This window comes from Megalobrama amblycephala, linkage group LG17, assembly GCF_018812025.1.
Source record: "Megalobrama amblycephala isolate DHTTF-2021 linkage group LG17, ASM1881202v1, whole genome shotgun sequence".
NCBI lineage: Eukaryota > Metazoa > Chordata > Actinopteri > Cypriniformes > Xenocyprididae > Megalobrama > Megalobrama amblycephala.
In genome coordinates this window covers 6,295,243-6,323,212 of record NC_063060.1, presented here as the reverse complement: position 1 = coordinate 6,323,212, position 27,970 = coordinate 6,295,243, and the positions used below count along the sequence as shown (strand labels likewise).

The 27,970-nt window shown below is 35.8% G+C and overlaps 1 protein-coding gene across 2 annotated transcripts; it reads left to right on the top strand.

Moving 5' to 3' along the window:
- The first annotated feature begins 532 nt into the window (after positions 1-532).
- Positions 533-27,970, top strand: kcnj9 (potassium inwardly rectifying channel subfamily J member 9). 2 transcript variants are annotated; one of them, XM_048163480.1, is made up of 9 exons: positions 533-1,552; positions 6,979-7,378; positions 7,696-7,909; positions 9,236-9,437; positions 17,636-17,828; positions 17,987-18,184; positions 18,262-18,392; positions 20,519-20,815; positions 27,524-27,970. In XM_048163480.1, the coding sequence occupies exons 2-8, from the start codon at positions 7,093-7,095 to the stop codon at positions 20,792-20,794; spliced, it is 1,500 nt and encodes a 499-aa protein (XP_048019437.1). In that variant the 5' UTR covers positions 533-1,552; positions 6,979-7,092; the 3' UTR covers positions 20,795-20,815; positions 27,524-27,970. The 2 variants fall into 2 exon arrangements, with proteins under 2 accessions (XP_048019437.1, XP_048019438.1); XM_048163481.1 differs by lacking the exon at positions 27,524-27,970 and adding an exon at positions 21,071-23,107.

Genomic DNA, 27,970 nt, shown 5'->3' with positions numbered 1-27,970 from the left:
GTGTCTGGCATATAGGCGACACGGTGACAGAGGAGTTGTATTTTTAGAAGCTCCTGAATTCTTAGGACAGAACCTGTAGCCTGTGATGAAGTATCATTGTGTCTTAACCATCAGGCGTATACCATTATATAATGTATTAACTTCATTTGCAAAAAAAGGAATTGGAATGACTGTTTTTGTCATGTGACTGTCCTTATTAGTGTATGTATTGTCACATACATGTTCGTACTAATACACATTAGCCCACTTTAGTACAGTATCACTATATATAAACTACATACTCTCACATTGTATAGCCTATTATATAGTATTTTATTGCCTTTAATTAATATTTTTTTATGTTACAGTTGACAGTTGTGTTTTTAGAAGAGATTAAGCATCCTACCAGCAGATGGCAGGATATATTTCCTTATATTATGTTTGTGTATTATATTTATATATTTTATTTATTTATACATTTATAAAAGATATATATATATATATATATATATATATATATATATATATATATATATATATATATGAAATTATGTAATGAAATTGCAAAATTGCATCCTTAAAACCCATTTTAACTTACAAGCACTGTTATTTAATATTTTATAACATCCAAAAATACATAAAGCTTCACACTTTAAAATGATAAATGCATTATCATATTGCTTAATAAGGTGGGTTACATTTTTCTCTTTTATCATTTTCCTCATGATATTTTATTATAATTTATTATATTATATGAATTATATTGTGTTATAATATCATATAATTAGATTATTTACTAATAAAATATGTATCTGTAGGTTTTTAATACATGTGAGTACAATAATAATTTAAGAAAGAAAAATTTATATTAAATAGATCAAATAATGTATATAGTATATTTAAAGTAGCCTAATAAATCATTATGGTGGCACATGTTTTACAATTTCTAGGAGATATTTTTGTGACCTCATCTCCACCACCTCCCCCCTTCTCCATCCCACCTCTAATTGCCCAATTCTCCAAGCTTTCTGCCTCTTCTCCCCTTCTCTCTCTCTCTCTCTCTCTCTCACACACACACACACACACACACACACAGACACAGACCCACACACACACACACACTCACACACGAACACCTGCGCAGAGCCGGTGAATCACGCCGACGCCGCTTCGCTTCGCTCTCAAATCTCTCATCCATCCTGCCAGTCAGATGGCCTCCATTTTAATCAGAAGACTCTCCGCAGTAGAAAGAAGATTCATTGCCCTCATCTGCAGCACGGGATTGCGTTTCGATTAATATTTCACAAGTTCCTTCGCGCTCTGTGTGGATTGGCTGGCTCTCTTTTGTTTCCTGGAGGTGAAATGATGCTCAAGTGATGCTGCGTCGTTGTTCCCACCCGCTGTAGAACAACATCACCAACATCATCAGCAGCATCATCATCAACATCGCCGGTATGAGTCTGATCGAAGAGCCCAACATGAGAGATTTGGACTAACAGACCCGCAGGGCTGTTGAAGATCTCAAGTATTTAAAACGCGGAAGTTAACGTGCTGGAGAAAGCCTCAGTGGCAGGTAGGGTTTAGTACGTACTACGTATACTGGTTCATGTTTATGTGTTGACCAAGACATGTTATTAGTTAAACGTCAGTAAATGTGCGTGCATTATATGGTTATTTTCCGCTTTGATTCTTGGTTTACGTGACTGCATGATTGCTTGTAAGTATATTGATTGGAACTGAAAATGAAATGTAGCCTACGCTAACAACTAGAATAGCAACAATAGCTATATAAAAAGAAAACATTTATTAAGTAATGAGTTTGAAAGGAATTTAAATGTTGTAAACAAATAAATTGGTGTTGTCGTTATTATAAAAAATAATATTTTATTTATTAGAGTGGAAATGATTGAAATATAAGTACGTGCTATACATTTAGTAAGAGCGAGGGATTGAAAATTAAAATAAAAAATGTGTAATAATATCACATTTATACTATACAAATGTGTAATGATGGACAGTGATCTCCAAGCTTTTAAAAAAATTATAAAAATGTTTAATATACAGTTTGACTAATTGTTATGCACATACTCAAATAGCATTGTCTGGTGGTTTTTAAAATTCAGTTTCACAAAGCTTTGTGTTTTTGCGCTGATTTATATTCCAGTGCTGCTGTAATAGTCATATAAACAGCAGGCAGTGATCCTGTGGTCTCCCAGACAAACATAGGCCACTGGTTGTGTGTGTTTTGGTGTGCGTGATGAACATGTATGTGTGTAATTGCAGCTTTGTGTCACATCTGACACTCTTTTCTCCCAAAAGACCAAAATTAGAAAACATGACAATCCCACTTTCCATCAGGACTGTGAACAAACCACCCACACAAACAGACCGAAAAACAGAGACAAACACAAATACACAGATATACACACATTTGCTCACACATTTGTTCTTTAACTATACACTATTAATTATGTAGGCCTAGCAAGGTATATATATGACAAGTTACTGTGCACATACACACACGCACATCCAGTCATTTGTGCTACCTGCTCCATTCAGTCTAATTCAAGTAGGATTGATTTTTTTTTGTGTGGGTGTGTGTGTGTTTGTGTGTTTTCGTGCCCTAGCTGAGCCCTGCAAATCCTGAAACATGGCAATCTGAGATCTCTTTTGACAATAATCCGGCTCTGTAATGTTACTAGAGTTTTGTGTTTTGAACACATGAGCACATCTCCATACAGATCCATCAATCCATGAAAGATTCATGAGTCTAAATGTGGCCCAGAAGAAGAAGACAGATCATGATCAATCCTCGAGTAGGCGCGATTACTACTGCCAGACTATCAGAGCTAAATATAGCGCCTCACTGGACTTCACACCCTGTGTAAACACAGCAAACAGGATCAGACTCAGTCAGACAGATGTTACCGCTACTGTAGGGATGATGCTGCAGTGAAATATGCCTTTGTAGATGAATCAATAGTGATGTGATATGTGTTTCTAAATGCAGGATGTTGGATATATGTGCAGTGACAGCAGAAATGCGGTTTTCAGCTCAGGTCATGTCACTCTTAAATAGAGTGCAGCAGGGATGACGTACTTCTGTAGGCCAAAACGCAGAAACGAGTTAGCATTTTAGCACTTCTGGTTCCTTCGTCCTGAAGTGGTTGTGATTTTTGAATGGGTTTTTGGTTAAATGCCTGAAATATGGATAATGGAAGCTTAAGATGTTGTCACGTTTTCTTCTATGACATAAAATAAATACGTCAGTAATGACTGCAGAGGCTGTCATGGACATTAAATGTCATCGCACTATGCATCAAACTATTCTAACTCTGAGTTTCAGGAAAAAAATTGTTTTGTTTTTTCAGTCAGAGAACTTTGTCAATCAACCTTGGTGAAGTTGAATTATAATCATTTAACATTTTACTTATGGGAATTATATTTAGGCTTCAAAAATTCATAAAAGTTGTTCATTTGTGAAGATTATCAAGATGAACAAAATTTTGTGAGAATCTTAGACTTTTATTGGTCACAGAGCTTATTTTCTGCAATAATCCAAAAGATATAAAGTTTTGAATTTATAATACATGTTAACACAAGATAAGTATGATAAAATCACTTACCAGCATTGTCTTTTCAATGTTACATCTAATTTTCTCCTGTCTTGACCATTTCAAGGCAGCGAATTCTGCATTATATGCACAAAAATACCAGAAGTGGACTGTTTACCACCAGAATCCACCTTGATTAGGAATCCCACTTCTAAAGTGACTATTTAGACAGCTTTATAGCTCATATAGCACACATTTTATGGAAAAAAATGAATATTTATTTTCACAAAAAAAATCACAGACTTCACATTTATCAACTCTTGCTCCATAGACTTCCATTGTAAGTCATTACTGTGAACATGTGAAAACTGTGAAAAACAAATAAAAAAATGTATTGTCTGTGGTAATCAACAGCATCTTTGACATAGATCTTAAAGGGTTAGTTCACCCAAAAATGAAAATAATGTCATTTATTACTCACCCTCATGTCGTTCTACACTTGTAAGACCTTCATTAATCTTCGGAACACAAATTAATATATTTTGATGAAATCCGATGCCTGCATTCACAGCAATGGTACTTCCTCTCTCAAGATCCATAAAGGTACTCAAAACATATTTAAAACAGTTCATGTGAGTTCAGTGGTTCTACTTAAATATTATAAAGCGACGAGAATACTTTTTGTGCACCAAAAAAACAAAATAACGACTTTTCAACTATATAGTGATGGGCCGATTTCAAAACACTGCTTCAGAGCTTTATGAATCGAATCAGTGATTTGGATCTCCTATTAAACGGCTAAACTGCTGAAATTACGTGACTTTGGTGCTCCGAATCACTGATTTGTTTCGTAAAGCTCCGAAGCAGTGTTTTGAAATCGGCCCATCACTATATTGTTGAAAAGTTGCTATTTTGTTTTTTTTGGGGGGGCGTACAAAAAGTATTCTCGTCGCTTTATAATATTGAAGTAGAGCCACTGAACTCGCATGAACTGTTTTAAATATGTTTTGAGTACCTTTATGGATCTTGAGAGAGGAAGTACCATTGCTGTGAATGCAGGCCTCACTGAGCCATTGGATTTAATCAAAATATATTAAAGGATTAGTTCACTTTCAAATAAAATTTTCCTGATAATTCACTCACCCCCATTTCATCCAAAAGATGTTCATGTCTTTCTTTCGTCAGTCGAAAAGAAATGAAGGTTTTTGATGAAAACATTCCAGGATTATTCTCCTTATAGTGGACTTAATGGCCTCCAGACGGTTGAAGGTCAAAATGACAGTTTCAGCGCAGCTTCAAAGGGCTTTAAACGACACCAGACGAGGAATAAGGGTCTTATCTAGTGAAACGATTTGGTCATTTTCTAAAAAAATACAAATATATATGCTTTATAAACATAAATTATCGCCTTGCATGTGCTTCCGCTTTCCGTATTCTTCAAAACGCTTCTTCAAAACATTCCAGGATTATTCTCCTTATAGTGAACTTAATGGCCTCCAGATGGTTAAAGGTCAAAATGACAGTTTCAGTGCAGCTTCAAAGGGCTTTAAACGATACCAGACGAGGAATAAGGGTCTTACCTAGTGAAACGATCAGTCATTTTCGAAAAAAATACAACTGTATATGCTTTATAAACACAAATGATCGCCTTGTACGTGCTTCCGCTTTCCGTATTCTTCAAAACGCTTATGCTGTATGTCCTATGCCTGCCCTATTCAACTTACGGAACGAATGCGGCGCCAGTTTCATTTTTTTCCGTAAGTAGAATAGGGAAGGCATAGTTTTTTGAAGAATGTGGAAAGCGGAAGCATGTACAAGGCGATTTGTGTTCCGAAGATGAACGAAGGTCTTACGGGTGTAGAACGACATGAGGGTGAGTAATAAATGACATTATTTTCATTTTTGGTTGAACTAACCCTTTAAAGGATTAGTTCACTTCAGAATTAATATTTCCTGATAATTTACTCACCCCCATCGTGTCATTCAAGATGTTCATGTATTTCTTTCTTCAGTCGGAAAGAAATTAAGGTTTTTGAGGAAAACATTCCAAGACTTTTCTCAATATAGTGGACTTTAGCGGCTACTAACGGGTTGAAGGCCAAATTGTGGTTTCAATGCAGCTTCAAAGGACTCTACACGATCCCAGACAAGGAATAAGGGTCTTATCTAGAGAAACGATCGGTCATTTTCTAAAAAAAAAAAAACTAAAAACGATATACTTTTTAACCACGAATGCTCGTCTTGCACTGTGCCATGCATTACGTAATCGCGTTGGAAAGGTCACGCATGACATTGGCAGAAGTACCTTGCTAGTGTTTACAAAGCGAACATGCAAAGACTGAGTCAAATGGCCTTAACGAAAAAAAAAAGGTAAAACAATGATGTCGGGCGATTTTGAAGTTTTGAGTTTTTCGCCTTACTGCAGTACTTCCACCTATGTCATGTGTGACCTTTCCAACGTGATTACGTAATGCGTGGCACATCGCGGAGGAGTGCAAGATGAGCATTTAAGATATATACATTTTTATTTATTTTTTTAAAAAAAATGTCCAAGCGTTTCGCTAGACAAGACCCTTATTCCTCGGCTGGGATCGTGTAGAATCCTTTGAAGCTGCATTGAAACTGCAATTTGGACCTTCAACCCGTTAGTAGCCGCTAAAGTCCACTATATGGAGAAAAGTCTTGGAATGTTTTCCTCAAAAACCTTCATTTCTTTCCGACTGAAGAAAGAAAGACATGAACATCTTGGATGGCATGGGGGTGAGTAAATTATCAGGAAATTTTAATTCTGAAGTGAACTAATCCTTTAACTGTTTTCGATCCTCAAACAGTCCATTATTTGTACTCGGCTGCATTTCTGGGTGGATTTGTTTTTGTGTGGGCATTAGAGCTTATGTTTTATTGTGGATTAAATGCAAAGCAAAGCGAGCCTAAATCTTCTTGCTTCCTTTATGATCGCTTGCTCATGAAAATTTGTTTAGCTGCTTTATAGCTGTTGAACCTGGAGGTTAATTTAAGCCAAGTTAGACATACATATTTAAGTCTGCTTCTTGGGTTTGTGTGTTTTGCTAAGAGCCCTTCTGATAACAAATCGGATGTTTGACTGTGTATTAAAATGGCCTTCAACAGCATGTTTGATGTGGAAAATGTTTTTTAATAGGTTGAATTGCATGAAGTCATCAATGTAATCTACTTAAGTTAATTTCAGGCAGTTAATTGGATGCTTAATGCATAACGGGGGCAGTGAATGAAAGGCTCGGTTCAAATGAACAATAAGCCACAATCAGAAGTAAAATAAAGCTGTTACCCTCTTGGTGGGAGCAAATTACTTTGAAATCCAGAGAATGTCTTGAGAGAATGTTATAAAACTTTCAGCCCATTGGTAAAACTTAATTGGATCTTTTTTGGTTTTATCAGTGTCTGTCTCTCTCTGTCTTTTTTGCAGAAATAACACAAAGGCACAAATGAAACTCTGCAACTGACTATAAAGAACTGAGAAACATTGTTACCACACACACACACACACACACATATTGACTTATCACTTAACACACACACAATGGCACTGGACAACACCGCCTTCTCCTCGTGCCCCGAATCCCTGTCCCTCCCAGTTCCAGAGAAAGGGGAGGAGCCTGTGGAGGAGGCCCCAAAGGATGCTCCGCCCAGTGATGTACAGAACGCATCTGAGGAGCTGGTAACCACAGAGACGGCCCAGCCCACAGAGCCACCATCCAATAACAAAATGTCCTTCCAGGCCAAGATGGCTGCAAGGGAGGCGCAGGCCAATCAACCCATGAAGAAAGTTCAGGGGGGCGGGCAAGAATGGAGCAAGTTTGGATGGGGTAAGACTCAGTCATTTAGATGCTGTAAGAGTGCAGTTGGTGGTTGTCAAAGATTTTGTTCTTCATACATGCATGCTGAAACAGACCGACCTACTCTACAGGAACAGCATGTCAGTGTTCTTCCACTTGTTCATTTAGCCCTTTTTTTTTACTTTTTGGATGTGCCTCACTCAGTTTTACATTGGATCTCTTTTTAAATATGGATTGCGGTAAGCTGCTCAGTGACAGTGTTTGGTGTTTGCCTACTTTTTTGTGTCCTTTTTTTACTCGCTGTCACTTGCTCCAATTTTTCTCTCTTTCTCGCTGTCTCTCTCCAGCACGCAACAGGCGTAAGAGGCAGCGCTATGTGGAGAAAAACGGTCGTTGTAATGTGCAGCACGGTAATATGCGTGAGACGTACCGTTACCTGACGGATATCTTCACAACCCTGGTGGATCTGAACTGGCGCTGCTCTCTGTTTGTCTTTGTCATGGCGTATGCAGTGACCTGGCTCTTCTTTGGAGCAATATGGTACCTCATTGCATACTGCAGGTATGAATAACACACAATGCATATATTATATACCTTTAAACTTGCAAATCCTAAGACTCTTTTATGCAAAATATGAAGCATTTTTAGTAAATATAAGATGCAGAATATATTGGTGACAATTAGTATCCACCAATATTACTGATTTTTTATTATTAAAAGAATATACGATTTTATATATATATATATATATATATATATATATATATATATATATATATATATATAAAATCTTATTTTTTTATAATAATAAAAAAACACTAATATTGGCCAATACTAATTGTCACAAATATATATATATATATATATATATATATAGACACTTATTAAATATATATATTATATTTTATTATATTTTATTTTATTTCTTTTTTATTATTATAATTATTATTATTTCAGCATCTGAAAAGGCTGATGTTAATAATAAAATAATAATAATAATGATCTAAACAGTTATGAAACGTGTGTACATTATCATATATAAAACTTGTGTACATTGTAATTTTTTGAAGCATGTAAAATTATAAGTTGAAAACAACAGACAACATAATGTAGATTTATTATATTGGCATTCATATCAGGCCAGTGTTGTAGCATTTTCTTTAATTGAAATAAAGCTGAAATTGAATAAAGTATTATATAAATATCAGATTAAAAACTTAAACTTAAAAAACTTGAGAACTGAAATAAAAAAGTTGTAGTTGAAGTACTAAAATTACTAAAATAAACACTTAAATTCTTATAGAAATATTAAAAAACTAATAAAAATAACAAAAGCACATAACAAAATGTATTAATCTTTGTTAATGTTCCTTTCAACATTTACTAATACATTATTAAAATCTTGTTAAGATTAGTTAATGCACTGTGAACTAACATGAACAATTTATTAATTAACGTTAACAAAGATTAACAAATACAGATTAACAAATATATTGCTCATGGTTACTTCATGTTAGTTAATACATTAACTAATGTTAAAAAATGAACCTTATTGTAAAGTCTTACATTTTTTATATTGGCAAAAAATAAATTAATTCTTCCCTGAATAATGCTTCTCAATCAAGTGTTTGTATATCAACATTCAGTTTACTGTTCACAGATCCTGCGCATTTGTGTTGTCCACACACTGTCGCGTTCGTCCACACTAGATATGAGCACAAGTAATGTGTGTGGGTGGACACTTGAGAACAAGCGCTTCTCCGTGCGCTGTAAGATGCAAGAGCCAATTTACTAAAAGAGACTCTGTGATTTAAAAAAAGCCAAGAACACATTTTCACAAAGAAAACATCTCCTTCACTCTCTCTCACTCACTCTTTCTTATGGCAGGGGTGATCTGGATCATTTGGAGGATGCAGCATGGACTCCATGTGTGAATAATGTTAACGGATTCATCTCTGCGTTCCTTTTCTCCATTGAAACGGAGACGACCATTGGCTACGGTTACCGTGTCATCACTGACCAGTGTCCAGTGGGCACCATGTTACTCTTGCTACAAGCCATCCTGGGATCTATGGTCAATGCATTCATGGTAAGAACACTCAACAGACATGCACATACAGATGGCGCTTTCCAATTGCGCTTTCCGTGTCCAATTAGTTTTTCAAACAGTTAGTCACAAAAATGTTGTTGTTGTTGTAGAATCAATATTTTCTCAATTTTTATACACAATCAGGCTAAACCATTATAAGTAAATTCTGAACAAAATATTTTATATGGAAAAATTTTCATCTTTACCCTTTATTCAATTATTATTAAAAATGTGTTAAAGATTGATGGATCCGAAATGGTCAATATTCATATTCATGCACTTTTATTGATATTCATTTTTAATCATTTATGGCTTATGATTTATCAGTTTTAATTTTGCTTTCATATATTTATGTACTAATACTTTATATATTAATTCTTATCATATTTTCAAGTATTTACTTGTTATTGTACCCTTATGGTTATTTTATATTTAAGATATTTAATTGTGGTTAGACATTGGACGCCTGCAGAATTAACCATTTGAATTTGAATCTGATCAAAATATGTCTGCTGACATTTAATTATGTAAGATTTGCAAAATTCCCTATAGGGGATAAAACAACTATTTTTGACACTGGACCAGTGGATGACGTAGTGGGTGAAATTAACCTTTTCTTTTAGAACAAAAACATCAATTTAGAACAAAACATCAGTTTGTGTGGGTTGGGAATTTCCCTGTATGCTTATGGTATAATATGGACTGAGTTGTTGATAATTCAGCTTTTCTTCCCTTCTTTGCTCTCCTTGGCTTCTGTTTCTCTCTCTCATCTGCAAATGTTTTAATTCTTTTTGATTTTCATCTATTAGATACAATACTCTGGATTTTACAATACTCTAAATTTGATTATCAACTATTGACTAATACTTTATGACGGTTATTTTACCTTTTGGTTTTATTAAGTATTTTCATTATCGATTAAAGTTTGCGTGTGAGGCTAAATTTAATTGTAATGAATAAATAATTTTTCATCAACTTTATCTACTGCCTGGATCTCAATTTCACAAGTTTTTGCATCAAAGATTTTGTATGCATATTGCGTAGTTGTGCTTGGAGTCAATTGTTTTATTTGTGATAACGCAATGAAACATGCCAAATTGTGCGAACATAATTTTTGGCCAGGCTGTCATACAAAGAAATTATAAACACATGTAAAATTAAGAGAGAACCAACAAAATATTAATAACTGATTATGTTGTAGTCAGTGTATGCATTTTCCTCTGAGCTTTTTGTTTTTCTATGCATTCTTTTTTACCTTAATCAAATTTAGTGTTTTGTTCTTTCATCAAATTTAGCATTTTTAAAAACTAAAATATCCTCATATTTGATGGTTTAATCGAACTTGTAGGGTCATAAAAAAAAAAAAAAAAAAAAAAAAATATATATATATATATATATATATATATATATATATATATATGTATATATATATATATATATATATATATATGCTTGATGTGGTCTGGGAAGAGAGTGTTTTCACTGCACGTGGCTTTCGTTTGTTGATCTGTGCTCTACTGAGTTATATCATCCATAACCAAGAGCAAATGAGTCATGCGTTTTGGACCACAGATGTGTGTACCCTCTCCCTCTGTTTCTGTGTCTGTCTTTTCTCCTTTTCTAATTCTGTCTCTTTTGCTAATTTCAACCCCCTTCTCAATCTCTTTTCTGGCCTATTTTCATGTATTTTTGCGGTTGTGATGATCATTTATATCTCTAATGTCCTGGTTTAAATGTTGCCCCCGGGGGCTGTTTCACTTACACACACACTCACACACTTAAACAAAACACACTCTAAATGCCACGTCCTCTATCTGCAAGTCTGAACACAGATTAACAAATTAAACTTTGTTCTCATGTAGGGCTGTGAGTTTTTATATATATATATATATATATATATATATATATATATATATATATATATATATATATATATATATATATATATATAGAGGTTGCGTTTCGCCGTCATTTTGATAGACAGGATCGTAAAAAAATCCATCATAATCAATATTACCCGTCATTTTAATTTTTATATTTTAATGATAAGACATTTTATTCTCAAACTTACAGGATAAGCAAAAAGGCATAGGCTTGCATTTATTTATACTATGAAAAGAAAGTTGATCAAAGACTAGCTGCGTCACTTTCAGTTTTCATCTTTAACACTTGTCACGGATTGTAAATGAATGCGAATGTGAATTCCTCTTTACTACTGTACAGAACGAAATAAACATGAATGAAAATAAAAAAACATGTTGAAAGATACAGTAGCTTACCGAAATCTGTATCACGTCAGTTCAGTCAGTGTTGCAAACAATGTCACCTAACATTATACCTCAGAAAAGCCATTCGTTGACCATAAACTTATAGTCAGCAAGAAAAATAAAAAAACTTAATTAAGTAAGCATTATACAATTTACTTAAACTGGGTGCTCGTCTGTGTGTAACCAAGCGCATCGTTTTCATTTTATTCTGGAGACTGAACTCGCGCTCTGCTGCCACACTGGAGCGCACTCACCACCTACTGGACAGGGGTGGGAATTACAACAAGCTTACATACAAACTACATAATCTGTCAAAATGACGGACGGACTGCAGATTTTTTCCGTCACTGCTAAACAAATTCCATCAATGACGGAAAATTTTCATTTAACGTGATCTCTGAGATATATAAATATATATTATATATGACGTCACGTCACACTACCGCCGGTGACACTCCATGACCGCGGTGGCGCGGTTGTCATGCCTACCGTCACAGCCCTATTCTCATGTCTCACTTTCTTTTTAATTAGTGAGGTATTTTGCAAGGACGAGCATTACTACAAGATTTGAAAAAAAAAAAAAAAAAAAAAAAATATATATATATAGGCTATATATATATATATATATATATATATATATATATATATATATATATATATATATATATAGAATTCATCCCCCTCTCTTGGTAGTGCTACAGATATGAATGATACCTCAAAATCCCAAAGATTTAGTAACTTTTGACTCTGTCCATTAAGAAACCATCTAGCATACATTGTAGCAATACCCTAGTAACTAGTGTTGTCAAAAGTACCAACTTTAGTACCAAGTCGGTTCTGAAATTTAAAAAATGTGATGCTTTGAGCTCTGTTGAGGTGATTCGTAAACACCTCTGGTTGGCTATTGTGTTCACACGCTCATCAGGTATGTCTGTGATTGGCTACAATGATCAACGCTTCAAAAACATGTTGTAAATAGACATCAGTGATGCTCTTCACTGAGTGCTTACACAGATACACATGGGAGTGTTTGAAAACAGGTGTCTATCAGCGGACCGTTCCAGTGATAGAGGCCTGCTTTCAAATGCTCCTGCTTTCAAAACGCTTTCAAATTCAAACACTTCCGTGTGCTTTCAAACGCTCCCGTGCGTTGATCATTGTAGCCAATCACAGACATATATGTTGAGCGCTTGAACACAATGTACACAGAGTTGTTTACAAATCCGCACTTCTTTTGCACAGACTAAAACTAAAATTATTACAAATTGTTTAATTAAAACATAAATATTAGATAAAAAAATTACACCAAATGAAAATTAGAAATGTTGCTTGGCATGTAACTGAAATAAATTAAGTTGAATCTGAAGTACTAAAATTAGTAAAATTTAAATAAAAAGCTACATTGAATTTTTTTTATTAATATTTTTTTTAAATAAATGCTAAGTAAGGGATAATCCACAGCTAGCTGTGCATTAAAGGGTTAGTTCACCCAAAAATGAAAATTCTGTCTTAAATTAGTCACCCTCATGTCGTTCCACACCCGTAAGACCTTCGTTCATCTTCAGAACACAAATTAAGATATTTTTGATACAATCCGATGGCTCAGTGGTTCAACCTTAATGTTATGAAGCGACGAGAATACAAAAAAACAAAATAACGACTTTATTCAACAGTATCTAGTGATGGGCGATTTCAAAACACTGCATCATGAAACTTCGAAGCTTTACGAATCTTTTGTTTCAAATCAGTGGTTTGGAGCACTGCCAAGGTCACGTGAACCATTGAAATTTCGAAACACTTATGACGTAACGAAGCCTCGTTTACTGAAATCATGTGACTTTGGCAGTTTGAGATCATTTGATACACACTCCGAACCACTGATTCGAAACAAAAGATTCGTAAAGCTTCGAAGCTTCATGTACCACGATTGTGACGTCACTGCAGGTTACCCCCACCAACACAACTTATTTTGACATTTAACCGCATAATACTTGTAGCTACCTTAAGCTGACTTTTAAAGTATTGTTATCATTTTTGTTTGTGTGATTTTTTTTTTTTCTTTAACAGCCAAAGCATACATACAGGTCTATAGAATGGTGCGTAAAAAAAATTCATAAGGAAAAAAACTGTAAATAATACATCAGCTCCATTGCAGATTCCAAGTGATCAAGGGCTTGCAGGGGTGTGCAGTCCTGCTCCTGGAGGGCCACTGTCCTGGAGAGTTTAGCTCCAACCCCAATTAAACACACCTAACCAGCTCATCAAGGTTTTTAGGCATACAGGAAACTTCCAGGCAGGTGAGTTGGAGCTAAACTCGTCGGCACAGTAGCCCTCCAGGACCGGGTTTGGACACCCCCTGGCTTAGTACATTAACCTGTTAGCCAGCACCTCCGCTTTTGAAAGAATCTCAAGAAATGAAAAAAAACAAAATAGCTTCAAAGTTTTGTAAAGTTATTAGAAATGTATTTTTGTGAAATATCTTTATGAAAATAAAATTGAAGTTGGCCTTATTGCAATCTAGAAATGCACTGCAGCTAAATTTGAAATATAACATGCCATGTTATATTTCAAATCTGAAGATGATAAGTCTAAAAGTTTTATTAAATATTTTTCAAGATCATGTCATGTGATTTTATTTTGAAAAGACTCTAAAATGCTAAATGATGTTTATTGCTATCTTCTAAGCATCCATTCAGTGTATTGTCTCAGTTTTTTGTGGTGCTAACTGCCCCATTCAGTTTCAGTCTTCCCTGCACACATTCTCACCTCTCCGGCCTGGTTATGGCTCTAATTGTTCTTTTCTTTTGTCTGTATTATAATTACTAACAATGTTCCATTCACACAGATTTAATCCCTCATTTCTTTCATCAAACATCTCACTTCACCTTCTTTGAAACTGTATCAAATGCCCTTTTTGAAAAAAGAAAAAAATTCAGTGAGCTTTACAATTCAAAATGATTTATTTGCATTGCATTTGCTCAGAACAGGTGCATCTCTATGCGCTTGCTAGCATGTTAGCTCAGCACACCAACAAAAATGACAATTTAAGAGATTAAAACCATGTTTTTGCTTCAAACTTACAAGTCGGGTGCTTTAAATAAACTTCTGTGATGTGCCTTCGCATCAAAAATGTGACAGAAAATATATTCTTTTATGGTTTTCTGCACAATGAGAAAAGCTATCTTGATTAGCATTACATTATAAATATAATCCTTTATTATGAAAATACCCGACATGCCATGAAGAACACAGATAAACCATATATTGTCGCAATGGTGTATTTATTATTTTCAAAAGTGTCGATCTGCTTGTTATAGCGATCTCTGGAAGCCTCTGTTAGTTTCTGGAATGTCACATGGTATCCCTGTTCTTAGTGCCATTTGTGGACAAAATGTGCACAGAGTGCCCTCAGGCTGCCAGTATGAATTGAAAACAGTTCATCAGAGTATCCAGCTCTCATAATGATGACAACAGTGCGTTTTGGGTAAAAATTGAAGATTTGTATAGAAATTTGACATAAACATATGAGAATCCATCAATATTTCTCCAAATGTGCATGCTTTTGAGATAAAAGCCCTGGGGGATTTTGTTTTGTCAAGTGTTTTCATGACGACCATACAGGAGTTTTTTCTCAATGAATGTGGCTGATGCTCATATTTCAAAGAAAAGGTATCGATTCCGTTTTTTCATATTCATAACTCCTGATGCATATTAACAAATTACGGTCACTATAAGATTTTAAGAGTAAAACAGAGGTCAAAAATTGAAGCTTGAGATCTTTTTGCATTTAACATTAGTCAGTTCTAGTTCTTGTTTCTTTTTCCTTCAGTGATTCTGCTTGTTAACAGCAGGTGTTTATCACTAATGGTTCTAGATCTTGTGTTATTAGAGAAGTTGCCAAGGGTGCAAACACGTTACTCACAATAACTTCACATTTTGTCCTAGCACATGTAAACTTTGGCTCATAGAGCTTCTGTGTCAGCAGTGCTGTGCAGTCCATTGATCTATAACTGTGGTTGTGATGCATAGTGTGGTATGCACAAACACCCTCATATTCTTGTTGAGAGGGCTCAACCTTCTTAAAGAATGTGGTTACTGAGAGCACAACAGCACAGGCAGTCAGAGAGTCTATGTTTTTTTGTTCGCTGATGCTCTACCACTGCCGTTCTCCCTCCACGCTCCACTGGTAAATTAATGAAAATAAGGAATTGCAAATGGTGCAATGAACCACCGGACCTGGGCCAAGAAATGGAAATTCTCTCATCACGTTGTCATTAAAATGGCATTTCCGTTTCTTGGAAAGGGCCATGGTCCTTCCTCTGCCTGCTCTTGGTCAAATTATCAGCAACAATTTTCTTATTCTCTTCTAAAGAGGCTTCTACTCTTTATCTCTTCTCCTCACATGTCCTTTTCTTTATTTCACACCTTCGTTCTCCTTCCTTAACCTGACACATTCAAATTAAATGGGTTAAGTTTTTTTTATGCCCTTCCCTGGCTATTTTCCCTCCGTCTCAAGTGTCCACTACTGGAGGAATGTGTTGAAATTTAACCTGTTAACCTTCACAAAGATGTCGACGCACTGAAGCTTCTTTTTTTAAATTAGCTCAAATTTACTGTTAGATATAATGTAGGGTGATCAGACGTTCCTGTTTTCCGGGGACAGTCCCGGTTTTTGATGGTCTGTCCCTGACTGGAACTGTCCCCGGAAATGTCCCCCTTTTACAGCATGATCAATCAAAACAACCTGCAAATATACGGTAAAAAGCCGGATCAATATAGCCTGCTTACTGCGGAGTACCAGAGCAACCATGTAGTAATTATTTTCACCAACAGAGGGGGCCGCTTTAAAAGGCAAAAAATATTTTTCGACGAGACATGAGACCGCATCATCAAGTTATCAGCAATCAAGTTTTCATCAAATATCAAAATAGACAAAGTTATCGAGTTATCAAGGTACTACTAACTACAAATGTTAAATTGAAGTAATATGATTTGTATGTACTAACAGGGCCTGAACAAGGGGCAGGATTGTTTTGACCGCTAACGTTAGTGCCGTCGTCACAACACAGAATTCTCATCTATCACGTGGGTCAAAGTACACAGAGATATGAACAAATAAAAATAATATTCATCTAAACAATTACACTTGCAGCTATTCAATTTGCATAAAGGACATTTGTGCTCCAAATGAGCCTACAATGTAAAATATTAAGCCTAATTAGGAATGGTGAAAAAAACACAAACATTAAAAGACATTTTAAAAGTTTTAATTACTGGTTGTAATGGCTATATACAGTATGTTCACAGTTTGTTAAAAATGAAAATATTAAATACAATTTGAAAATGTTAAATACGATAAATACAGTATATTTGTCATGTTTTTATATTTGTTATATTTTTGTAATGTTTTTGTATTTTTTAATGTTATTTTGTCATAATAGTGTTTTGATCATTTTGCTATTTGTAATGGTTACTATTCACTATTTTTCATAGTGTGAGTTTTGGTAAATTTTATAAAAAACAAGTTAGGGGCAGTTTGACCTGGAAACATAATAATAATTAATAATCACAATAGTATAATACTAATTAATAATAACAAGTACAATATTGTATAACTTTGTGCCCCTGCCACCCTATTTTTTATATTTGTTGCCACCCTGTATTCCCTCACTCCCACCCCACCCCACTCCAAGGGCCCTGATATAGTACATACTGAATGCTGAAAGAAATGTTACGTTAAACACAGCCTAGAACAGAGATTAAACTGACTTGGAACTACCTGTGCTTTAAACGGTTTGCACACCTTCCAGCCAATCAGAATCGAGTCAGACAGACCATGATATATAAATAACACAAAAATAACACTGAGCACTACTCACATCTTCCAAAATGTAAAAACCACATAGTATCTTTCTCTTGCTCTCTCACTAGGTTGGTTGTATGTTTGTGAAGATCTCCCAGCCGAATAAGCGTGCCGAGACGTTGGTGTTCTCTCGTAATGCTGTCATCTCACTGCGGGATGACAAGCTCTGTTTGATGTTCCGCGTTGGGGACTTGAGATCCTCCCACATTGTGGGTGCCAACATGAGAGCCAAACTTATCAAATCCAAACAGACACAAGAGGGTAAGACAGCATTCAACACCCTCACAGGCCTCATCTGCAACATCAGCATCCTCACATAGATCTAGTTAGTGATGAAGTGGCACCACCTGGTGGTAATATTGTACAATGAGTGTATTAGAATTGTTTTTGAACCGTTATTTTTTTCTCTTTCTCTTTAGGTGAGTTCATCCCACTGGATCAGACGGATATCAGTGTGGGTTTTGAGACGGGAGATGATCGTCTCTTCCTGGTGTCTCCATTGGTGATCTCTCATGAGATCGATGTTCGCTCTCCGTTCTGGGACATGTCACATGCTCAGCTGGAGAAAGAGGACTTTGAGATTGTTGTCATCTTAGAGGGGATGGTGGAAGCTACAGGTACATACAAAATAAATATATCATGCAAAATGGATTGATTTGTGTTTAGAAATCAATGGATATATTCTGATCTACAGGTATGACCTGTCAGGCGCGGAGCTCCTACCTGGCTGAAGAGCTCTTATGGGGTCACAGGTTTAGTCCCATGATGTTGCTAGCCGATGGATTCTTCGACGTGGATTATGGGGCCTTTCACCACACATTTGAGGTATGTGGACTTCTGATTGGTTAATTGCAGTTCTGTGGTAAAATATTTTTGTATACACTCTGAAAAAATAAAACTTAATTATTGGCATCTATGGTTCCATGAAGAACCTTCACCATTCATGAAACCTTTTCGATACACAAAAGTTTCTGTATAGTGGAAAAAGGTTTCTTACAAAATAAACTTGTACAAATAAAAATCAAATATAAAATCTTATTTGCACCCAAAAAAGCTGATCACTAAAAGATTCTTTGCGAAACCCAGAATGGTTCTTCTTTGACATTACTATGAAAACTACCTTTGAAAACGTCTCAGGTTATGCGTGTAACCATGGTTCCCTGAGAAGGGGAACGAGACACTGTGTCCGATGAGACGTTAAAGCATTGCCCAATGTGTCTTGGTGCGCAGTGCGAATTCCCATTCGAAAGGGAACGTCTCAGGTTACGCATGTAACCATGGTTCCATAAAAAGGGGAACGAGACACTGTGTCCGAGTTGCAAACGACTTTTCTTCAGTGCTGTGACATATTTCCAAGTGAAACGGAATATTGAATAGAAGGCAGAGTATTACTTTAGCGCTCCTCCTCTCCATCTCTCGCTCATAGCAGACTAACGGTTGCAGGGGAGTGGTTTAAGTGTTTTCAACCCAAGCTGTCAAACTGATGTCGTCAGAGAAGGGGCACCATTGCAGAGGGGAGGAGCATTTTCAGATTTTGATTAAATATTACGAAGCCAAACAATTTTTTTTGTGTGGATTGATTAGCACGGATGAATTGTTCACCACAAAACTAGCAATTTGAGCTAACAAAATAAATAAAGTCAATTTTGATTTCATGTGTGCTTTAAGGCATTGCCCAATGTGTCTTCGGACGCAGTGCGAGTTCCCATTCAAAAGGGAACCCTATTTTTTTAAGAGTGTAAACATGTATAATTCACCTTTAACCAACATTCCTAGGCTAACTAAAATCAATATTTAATTTGCATGTATTTATTGATTTGTATTTATTCATAAAAACACAATCACCATGTTTAGGTTTCATCTTAGTTTTCACCTAAATCCCTTACAAAGTTTCCAACATAATATTAAGTATGTAGTTCAAAGGCTCTATAATAACCGTCTGTCTGTGGAAGGCTGACCGGCACTTTATTATAGAGCAGAATCAGAGATTTCTTCCACTACAGTTCTGATTCAGGTTGCTTTAGGTGTTGCTGCAGTTTTGGATGAGCCATGAATGTTCATCGCCGGAAAAAAATCAAACTACTTACGCAATCACATTCTTATTTTTCTATCCTTCAGCCAAACAGCATGTATAAAAGCTACAAAAAAAGAAAAAAGAAAAGAAATAATATTGTGATAATTAGTTAATATTTATATTTTGGAATAATTTTAGTTAATATATGTGTGTAAATATACAAAATACTTAAATGTATGTAAATGGACAGATGCAATCAAATTTAGTAGGATTTATCTGTTTTAGCTGTCATCCACAGGATGAGGATCTAGTTAAATGACCTTCTATCTCTAGTATTAAGTATATTAAAGCCGGGTGCACACTCTATGATTTATAATAGTCCTTTACGACTGTTGCTTGTCAGACTGAACGAACATGATCCCTGCTGTAAGCCATGTCTCAGTTGTCAGACTGTACAGCAGTCGAGACACGTTAAAAACAGATGCATGCAAGAAGACTCGCCTGGGGTTTCCATCCATCATCAATCCGTGCGGGATTGAAAAGGTGGCTAGCAAACAAAAACAATCTCTATTGTAAATTTTGATCAAAGAAAACAAAGACGAGATGTGTTTGAAGCAAGTGGTGGTTTGTTGTTGTCTCACTAATTGCGTCATCAGGTTCTGCACTCCTATTGGTTTTTGATTTGACGTTTGTCATAGGAGAAGCCACACTGCGGGACTGTGCATCAAATCTTCTAACACTGACAGAATTTCGTCTGAGGTAAAATTTGATCGCCATGGTCGTTAATTGACGAACATGTCAAACTAGCGATCAAAGACTTCAGATTTTGGATCCAAGGAATCTTTTAGGATTCACAAAATTTGGCCAAATTGTGGCCAAAATTGTACATTGTGAACCCAGCTTAACTAAAGTTGTTCGTATTTATTATCTTTCAAAGGTGGACACGCCCTCCTGTTCGGCGAGAGAGCTCGCATTGGCTGCCGCCCGTTTGGATGCTCATCTCTATTGGTCGATCTCCAGTCGGCTTGATGAAGAGAAATGGGAGGATCCTAATGTGACTGAACAGACGGGGAAGTCCACTGATTCAGAATCTATCAGGGAGAGAGACGGGCCAACATTTACTGTTGGCGGAGTTACAAATACCCAGGACCAATCCGTTGTAGGGGAGCAGAACGGCAGTGTCGCCACTGACCAGTCAGAGTCTGAGGCTTAAAAGGATGCAAGAATGTAAAAGGTACGGAAAATGTTCGAAGAAGTCCACAGTTCATGTAAATTTAACTTTAGACTGGATTGTCCAGCGATCCAAGCCTTCTACTCCGAGTTAGATTTTTAAATGTATAGTCGCTAATGCCTAGCATAGAATACTTTCCCCAAGGGGGAAATCCTAGCGTCTCCTTGCTGTGTTTTCAGTCAGATTTATTCTTAACTTTTGATGTTTCACGACAACATTGCCTTTGAATTTACACTGTAGCTCTGTTTCCAACTCTAGTGAGCTGCCTCGCTGTCTGCTGTCTACATAGGCACCTACTTTCTAAGGTATCATCCTAAGTGAAATGAAACCTGAGAAGGATACATGCAGTGTTGTCATAAAATGTGGCCAAAACAAGACATCTTAAAGGCACAATATGTAAGATTTTTGGATTAAAATATCCAAAAACCACTAAAACAATGTTATATATTTAGTTTAAATGTAACAAAATTCAAGATCAGGGAAGAAGTCGAACGTTAAATGTAATAAAATTTGCATAAACAATAAAAAGCTAAACAGGCCACAGGCTCTGCTTCATACCGAGGTAATGTTAATAAAATTTTATGACATTAGCTCAACCATGAATATGATTTCTGTCGGATTGCTTTCCATTGGCTGTGGAGGTGAATATGAAAACTCCCATCATTCCACACTCATTAACGGCATCGTCAAGCTACGCCTTTGTTGTTGTTTCGAGAAAACGACCTCTAGCGGCAAAACTTACATAGTGTGACTTTAATTGATGTCTTGGTAGGCAACTCACTAGGTTTTGGAACTGAGCTAACATGTCTGATTTGTATTAATACCAATCATTTGGGTAAATTTAACAGTCTTAAACGTTTCCACTGCCTTTCTTTCATAAGTGTTCATCCAGTGTGGTTCTGAGGTACGAGCTGCTACTATTTTTAAAACAATCATTTAAAACAAGCCTGTGCAAGTTGTTTAGAGTCACGTTGGTTAGATTCACTTGTACCTGCAAAAGAAGTGAACATGTTACTATGGAGACATTAGTCTGCATTCCAATTTGCAACATCACAGCAGAGTTTAGCGTTAGCTTTTTAAGAGTCAGCCAGTGGTAAATTTAGCACACTCTCGTGACTGCCAACAAGAGTTTAGCCTGGGAAAGTCATTCGGATTTTATTCGTGCCATTATGCGAGTGGATCTAGACGATAAATAGATTAAATGGAGATGTTGGATGCTATTAGGCTACTGCATCATTTCACCATCCTAATTAAATCGATGTAGAAATTAACATCATCCTGTGATTGATCAGCTGTTGCCACCAAATGTGACTGAATACACATTGCTATTCTTTGTATTTGTTATTTATTTTATTCAAATGTGTCCATAGCAACAAATAACTCTATGCTCAGTTACTGCTGCAGATGAGATAAGTGAGAGAAACTGAGAGAGAATTTTTAAAGTGGGCATTAAAGGCAGGAAATTAGTTGGTGAATATTTCAAACACATCAACAGGCCATTTTAACATATTAACTATATTAGATATAGTGCAACAAGGGGGCGTCTTCAATCAGCTGGTTCAAATGTCTTCTCATGCTGGTTTAGACTGGTTTATAGGTGGTCTTTTTGGTGAAGCTTGTTGACCAAGAAAGTCTTAATGGTTAAGTTACTCAAAAGTTAAGATTTTTAAGTTAGCAATTCTCCATATTTTCTCTAAAAGGGATAGTTCACCCTGAAATGAAAATTAAGTCATCATTTACTCACCCTGGTGTTGTTCTGATGCTGTATGCCCTTCTTTCTTTTATGGACTTTTATATCCCGCTCGTGTTCATCCATATTATGGCAGTGAATAGCGACCGGCATCAAGCTTTTTCAAAAGTATCACAGAATGATCCCATGTGACACTTGTCGTATATTCCAAGTGTTTTGGCGGTACACAAGTTCAAGTTTCAAGTTGAATTTATTTGTAAAGCTGCGTATCATCGGCATAGCAATGATAAGACACACCAAATCACCTAAATATAGAACCAATGTACAGTGAAAACAGTAACGATGCCAAAGTTGAACCCTGAGGGACACCACATGTAGCATGCGCTACAGAAGAAGAATGCTTCCCTATATTTACTGAGAATCTTCTGTTGGACAGGAAGGACCGAAACCAGTCAAGTACAGTGTTAGTACAGTACAGTATTATTTAAAGCTGCAGTCCGCAACTTTTTTTGTGTTAAAAATTTACAAAAATTATATAATGTTTTTGTCTTATCCTGAATCATTATGGTACACTTATAATAAGTGTTTATATTCGGACTATTTCAGACCGGACTGGTAGGACTCACCGCAGAGTATCACAGTAACTGCGTGACTCGCCATAGACATACACGGAGAAAAGTAGCTCCGGCTAGAATGTTCCTCCACAAGACGCGTGCAGTTCTGTTTATTAACCGCTAGAGGGCCAAAAATCATGGACAGCAGCTTTAACAAAATTCTTGACCTTGGCCATTGGTCTTCTCTGCACGGATGCATGACATGCACGCTCGTAAGACCCTATTAGTGCTGCATTTCACTCCGTGTTGCCCAGAAAAAGCACAAAAGTTGTCAGAAATTAAGATTGACAAAATCGGCACATGTCACATGGGATCATTCTGTGATACTTTTGCATCTTTTTAAAAATCTTGATGCTGGTCGCTATTTACTGCCATTATATGGACTAGCGCAAGTGGGATTTTTTTTCTCCTTTTTTGGTCCATAAAAGAAAGAAGAGCATACAGCATTAGAACAACACTAGGGTGAGTAAATTATGACTTAAGGGGGATAGTTCACACAAAAATGAAAGTTCTGTAATAATTTACTCACCTTTAAGTTGTTCTTAACCTGTATGAATTTCTTTCTTCTGCTGAACACAAAAGAAGACATTTTAAGGAATGTCATAAACCAAACAGTTGATGGACCCCATTGACTCCCCCCCCATACATGTACTATGGAAGTCATTGAAATTATCTTCTTTTGTATTCAGCAGAAGAAGGAAATTCCTAAATACACACCGGTTTCGAGGGTGAATAAATGATGACAGAATTTTCATTTTAGGGTGAACTATCCCTTTAAAAATAAAGGTTCCAAAATTTTTTTTTTTTTTTTTGTTATTGTTTTTTTGCAGAGATGCTATAAAAAGAACCATTTTTGGCTCTCTAAAGAACCTTTCAGTGAACAGTTCTTAAAAGAACCCTTTTTCTTCTTTTTTTCTAGTGTGAAGAATGTTTTATAATCTAAAGAACCTTTTTCCAGTATAAAAAGAACATTTTGTGCAATTTAAAAGGTTTCATGGATGTTAAAGGTTCTTCATGGAACCATCGGTGCCAATAAAGAACTTTTATTTTTAAGAGTGTACAACAAACCAGTACAATCAAAATGTACACAACAAAGAAAAGAAAAAAAGAAACAGTATCTCTTTCTGTTATTCTTAAGGAAGAATGGAAACAATGATATTAATGAAACAGAAACATCTGCAAATAAACAGGGTTTTTTTTACACTCACAGAAACTTATATCTTAACAAAAGAAATAGATTTTTAAAAAATATATATAAGAGTTCTACGTCACAAGCTGCTGTTTATATTTTTTCCTGATGGTCTCTTGTCATGTTTTTCATTTAGACACTATGATCAAGTATTTCTAGTTTCCTCTGGGACAATCGTGTTTAATGCTTCGGGTTTGGAACTGTGATCCTCAACCCAACTTTAATATTAATCATCATTATGTTGAAGAAATCAGACTGATCCTGGATCAGGTTTCATGTTCTATTTACATACACAGACACTAATTATGCTGAAACCCCCCAATTGGCATGTGATGTAGAGCGCACTGTCACTAGCAATGCACCGATGTGTTGATGTAGAGTAATGTGTGTGTGTGTGTGTGTGGTGTATATTGACATAGAACAGTCATTAATGAAAGCTTCCAGTGCATCATTATGAAGATTTCTATTTCAATATACTCCATTCAGAAGATAAAAATGTTCTGATTCGTATTGGAATGAATTAAAGGTTCACTCAGTAATATTTTTGTCCTTGTTCTTTTGTTGTGCAGCTCATGTAGATAAGTTCTCAGTTCTCAATGCCAGAGTAGAAATGTTTGCCGTCATATGATTAAATTATTCTGAAAGCCTACACTACCGTTTAAAAGTTTGGGGATTTTTTCATGTTTGTGAACGGTCTAATTGTGAAATATTGTGAAATATTTTTACAGTTTAAAATAGCTGTTTTCTATTTGAATATATTTTAAAATGTAATTAATTCCTGTGATGCAAAGCTGAATTTTCAGCATCATTACTCCAGTCTTCGGTGTCACATGATCCTTCAGAAATCATTCTAATATGCTGATTTGCTGCTCATTAAACATTTCTTATTATTTTCAGTGTTGAAAACAGTTCATGTTTTCGATACATTTTTTTTTTCAGGATTTTTGATGAATAGAAAGTTCAAAAGTATTTTTTTTGTAACAATGTAAAAGTCTTTACTGTAATTTTTGGTCAATTTAATGTGTCATTGGTGAATAAAAGTGTAATAGTTTCTTTAAAAAAAAAAAAAATCTTACTGACCTCAAACTTGTCTCAAGACTGAGATAAAGTGAGTAGCATTCAGCTGTGATCATTGTTTTAAAGTTTTTTAATGAGGGAAAATTACTGAGTGCACCTTTAAATTTGAGTTTGAAACAGGCTGAGAGATCATGAATATTAAAGGGATAGTTTACCCAAAAATGAAAATTCTCAAATCATTTACTCACCCTCAAGTTGTTTTTAAACCTGAATGAGATTCTTTCTTCTGCTAAACACAAAAAAAGATATTTTAAAGAATATGGTTAACCAAACAGTTGATGGACCCATAGTATTTTTTTCCATACTATAAAAGTCAATGGGGTCCATCAACTGTTCGATTACCAACATTCTTCAAAATATCTTCTTTTGTGTTCAGCAGAAGAAAGAAATTCATACAGGTCTGGAACAACTTGAGAGTGAGTAAATGATGACAGAATTTTCAGTTTTGGGTGAACTGTCCCTTTAAGTCACTGAGAGAAACTGTGTGTTTTCCCCAAGTGTTCCAGTATGTGCTTTCCTGTATGTGATTTGTAGCTCACTTGAATGTCTTTAGCACATACGATAAGCACAGACACTGCTCTCATGCAGGTTTTCTCCTCTTGCTTTTGCTGCTGTTGACATTTTTAAAATGTATGTTTTTAAGCTTTACTATACGTCATAATAAAACTATATTCAACCTAATGTCTGGTGATTCTGGACATGATTGTGTACAGTTATTTGTTTCTAAGGTTAAGGTGAAGGATGTAATTTTGGCGCCACTAGTGGCAACAAACGGAATTGCGAGACAGAATTGCTAGATTGTCCCACCCCAAACTCACTTATACTGGTGATGCCATTCTCTCATATTAAGAACTGATAGATTTCAGCCTATTTTAGTGCCGTAATTCAACCGTAATCACCAAACTGTTCAGTTCTAATTCTGGATAACCGAATTTATATATTCACCATCACTTCCTGTGTGGGAATCACGGGTACTTCACATGCACCAGTGTGTCCACTTCATCACCCAGTGGGATTATGGGTAAATGTTAAGGTATTGACTGTTCTCCGACCTTCTGACTCTTCCGTCCTCTGCCAGCTCCCTTTGTGCTTCGCTGTTGTGTTTCACCATATCCGTGTCCTTTCCCTGTATTTATATCGCACTGATCGTTTAAAAATAGAAGTTTGCGTTGTTCCTTTAAGATGCAAGGTTATTGAACAAAGTCTCCGTGACCATGTGTGCATATGACCAGCTCTGCAGTTTAGTTGCCTTGCAAAACCTGGGAGTGCCACTAGAGGGCAGTGATTACAGTGAGGCTGAGTGCACAGATTCATCATTTCACTATTCTACATAGTAACAGACCTACAGATCTGTATTAAGCCCCAAAGCTCAGTAGGGTTGTCTTTGAAAAGGCTTATATCCAGGCCCACACAGAATCTGTGCCCGCAGCACTCCGCAGAAAGCTCAGCAGAATCCAAACGCCCGTCGCTTACAAAGTTATACACAATCCTTGACCCTTGTATGCTTGTTTATGAAATATTCTGGGTGATTTGGTTGTGATTTCAGCTATCAGTAAGAATGTATTTATCATTGTAACATGTTTAAATGACAGATTTCTTTTCAAAATCAGCACTGTATACATTTCCCTTGCTCTCTTTCTTTTCTGTAGAATACAATACTGACATAGTTTTTCATACACGAGCCTTTCAGAAACCCTACAGAGGCCTCGTGCGACATACTCTTGTGGTCTATTTAAATGGTTTGTGCAAACTGAGTTCACTCTGACTACAAACTAGTCATGTTAAAAAAATAATTGCATAATACAAATTGTTATTGTATAACTTTATAAACTTAGACTTCAGTATGCACCTACACTGTAAACAAGAATTGTTGGTTTAACTTAAAAAAAGTTCAAATTTTGAGTTCACTGAAATGAAAAATTTGAGTTAATCAACAGAAACTCAAAATATTATGTTATCTGAACCACCAAGTTAAAAAAATTTTTTGAAATATTTGTTTACAGTATATAATTTGTCATAATATTTTGATTCATAATAAGTTGATTTGCAATTCTTGTTGTTTTCATGACACCACCTCATATAGGGCATGCTTTGCATGTGAACAACATCCAGGCTTTTTCTCTCTCTCCCTTCACCTCTAGCATCTCTACGGCGTGTCATTGTGGATAGCTCTCACACCGTGCTGATCTGATCAAGAGCACCGGGAATTCTGGGTCAGTGTTCCATGGTGATGAGGTGTGTGTATATTTGTGTGTTTGTGAGAGTGGGCTGGTCCCTGAGAGAATGTGTATGGCGTTAAATGCACGAGAGAGACGAAGCTCAGATGGGCGGTTTCAAAAAGCACAGGACTTTTTCTCTGTTCATCCATGTGGAATATTATATAATCTCATCTGTTTTCTGGTAGCAAGTCATTTACATGCATGCAAAGATGGTCAATTAGACTCTATACCTAATGCACAATTCTGACTTTCTTGAATGCGTCTGCTAAATGCATAAATGTATATGCAGATAAATGTAAATAAAGAAATTTTCCTGTTTTCAGTTTATGATATACTTCTTTGGAGCTAATTAAAGTTCGTGACAATAAA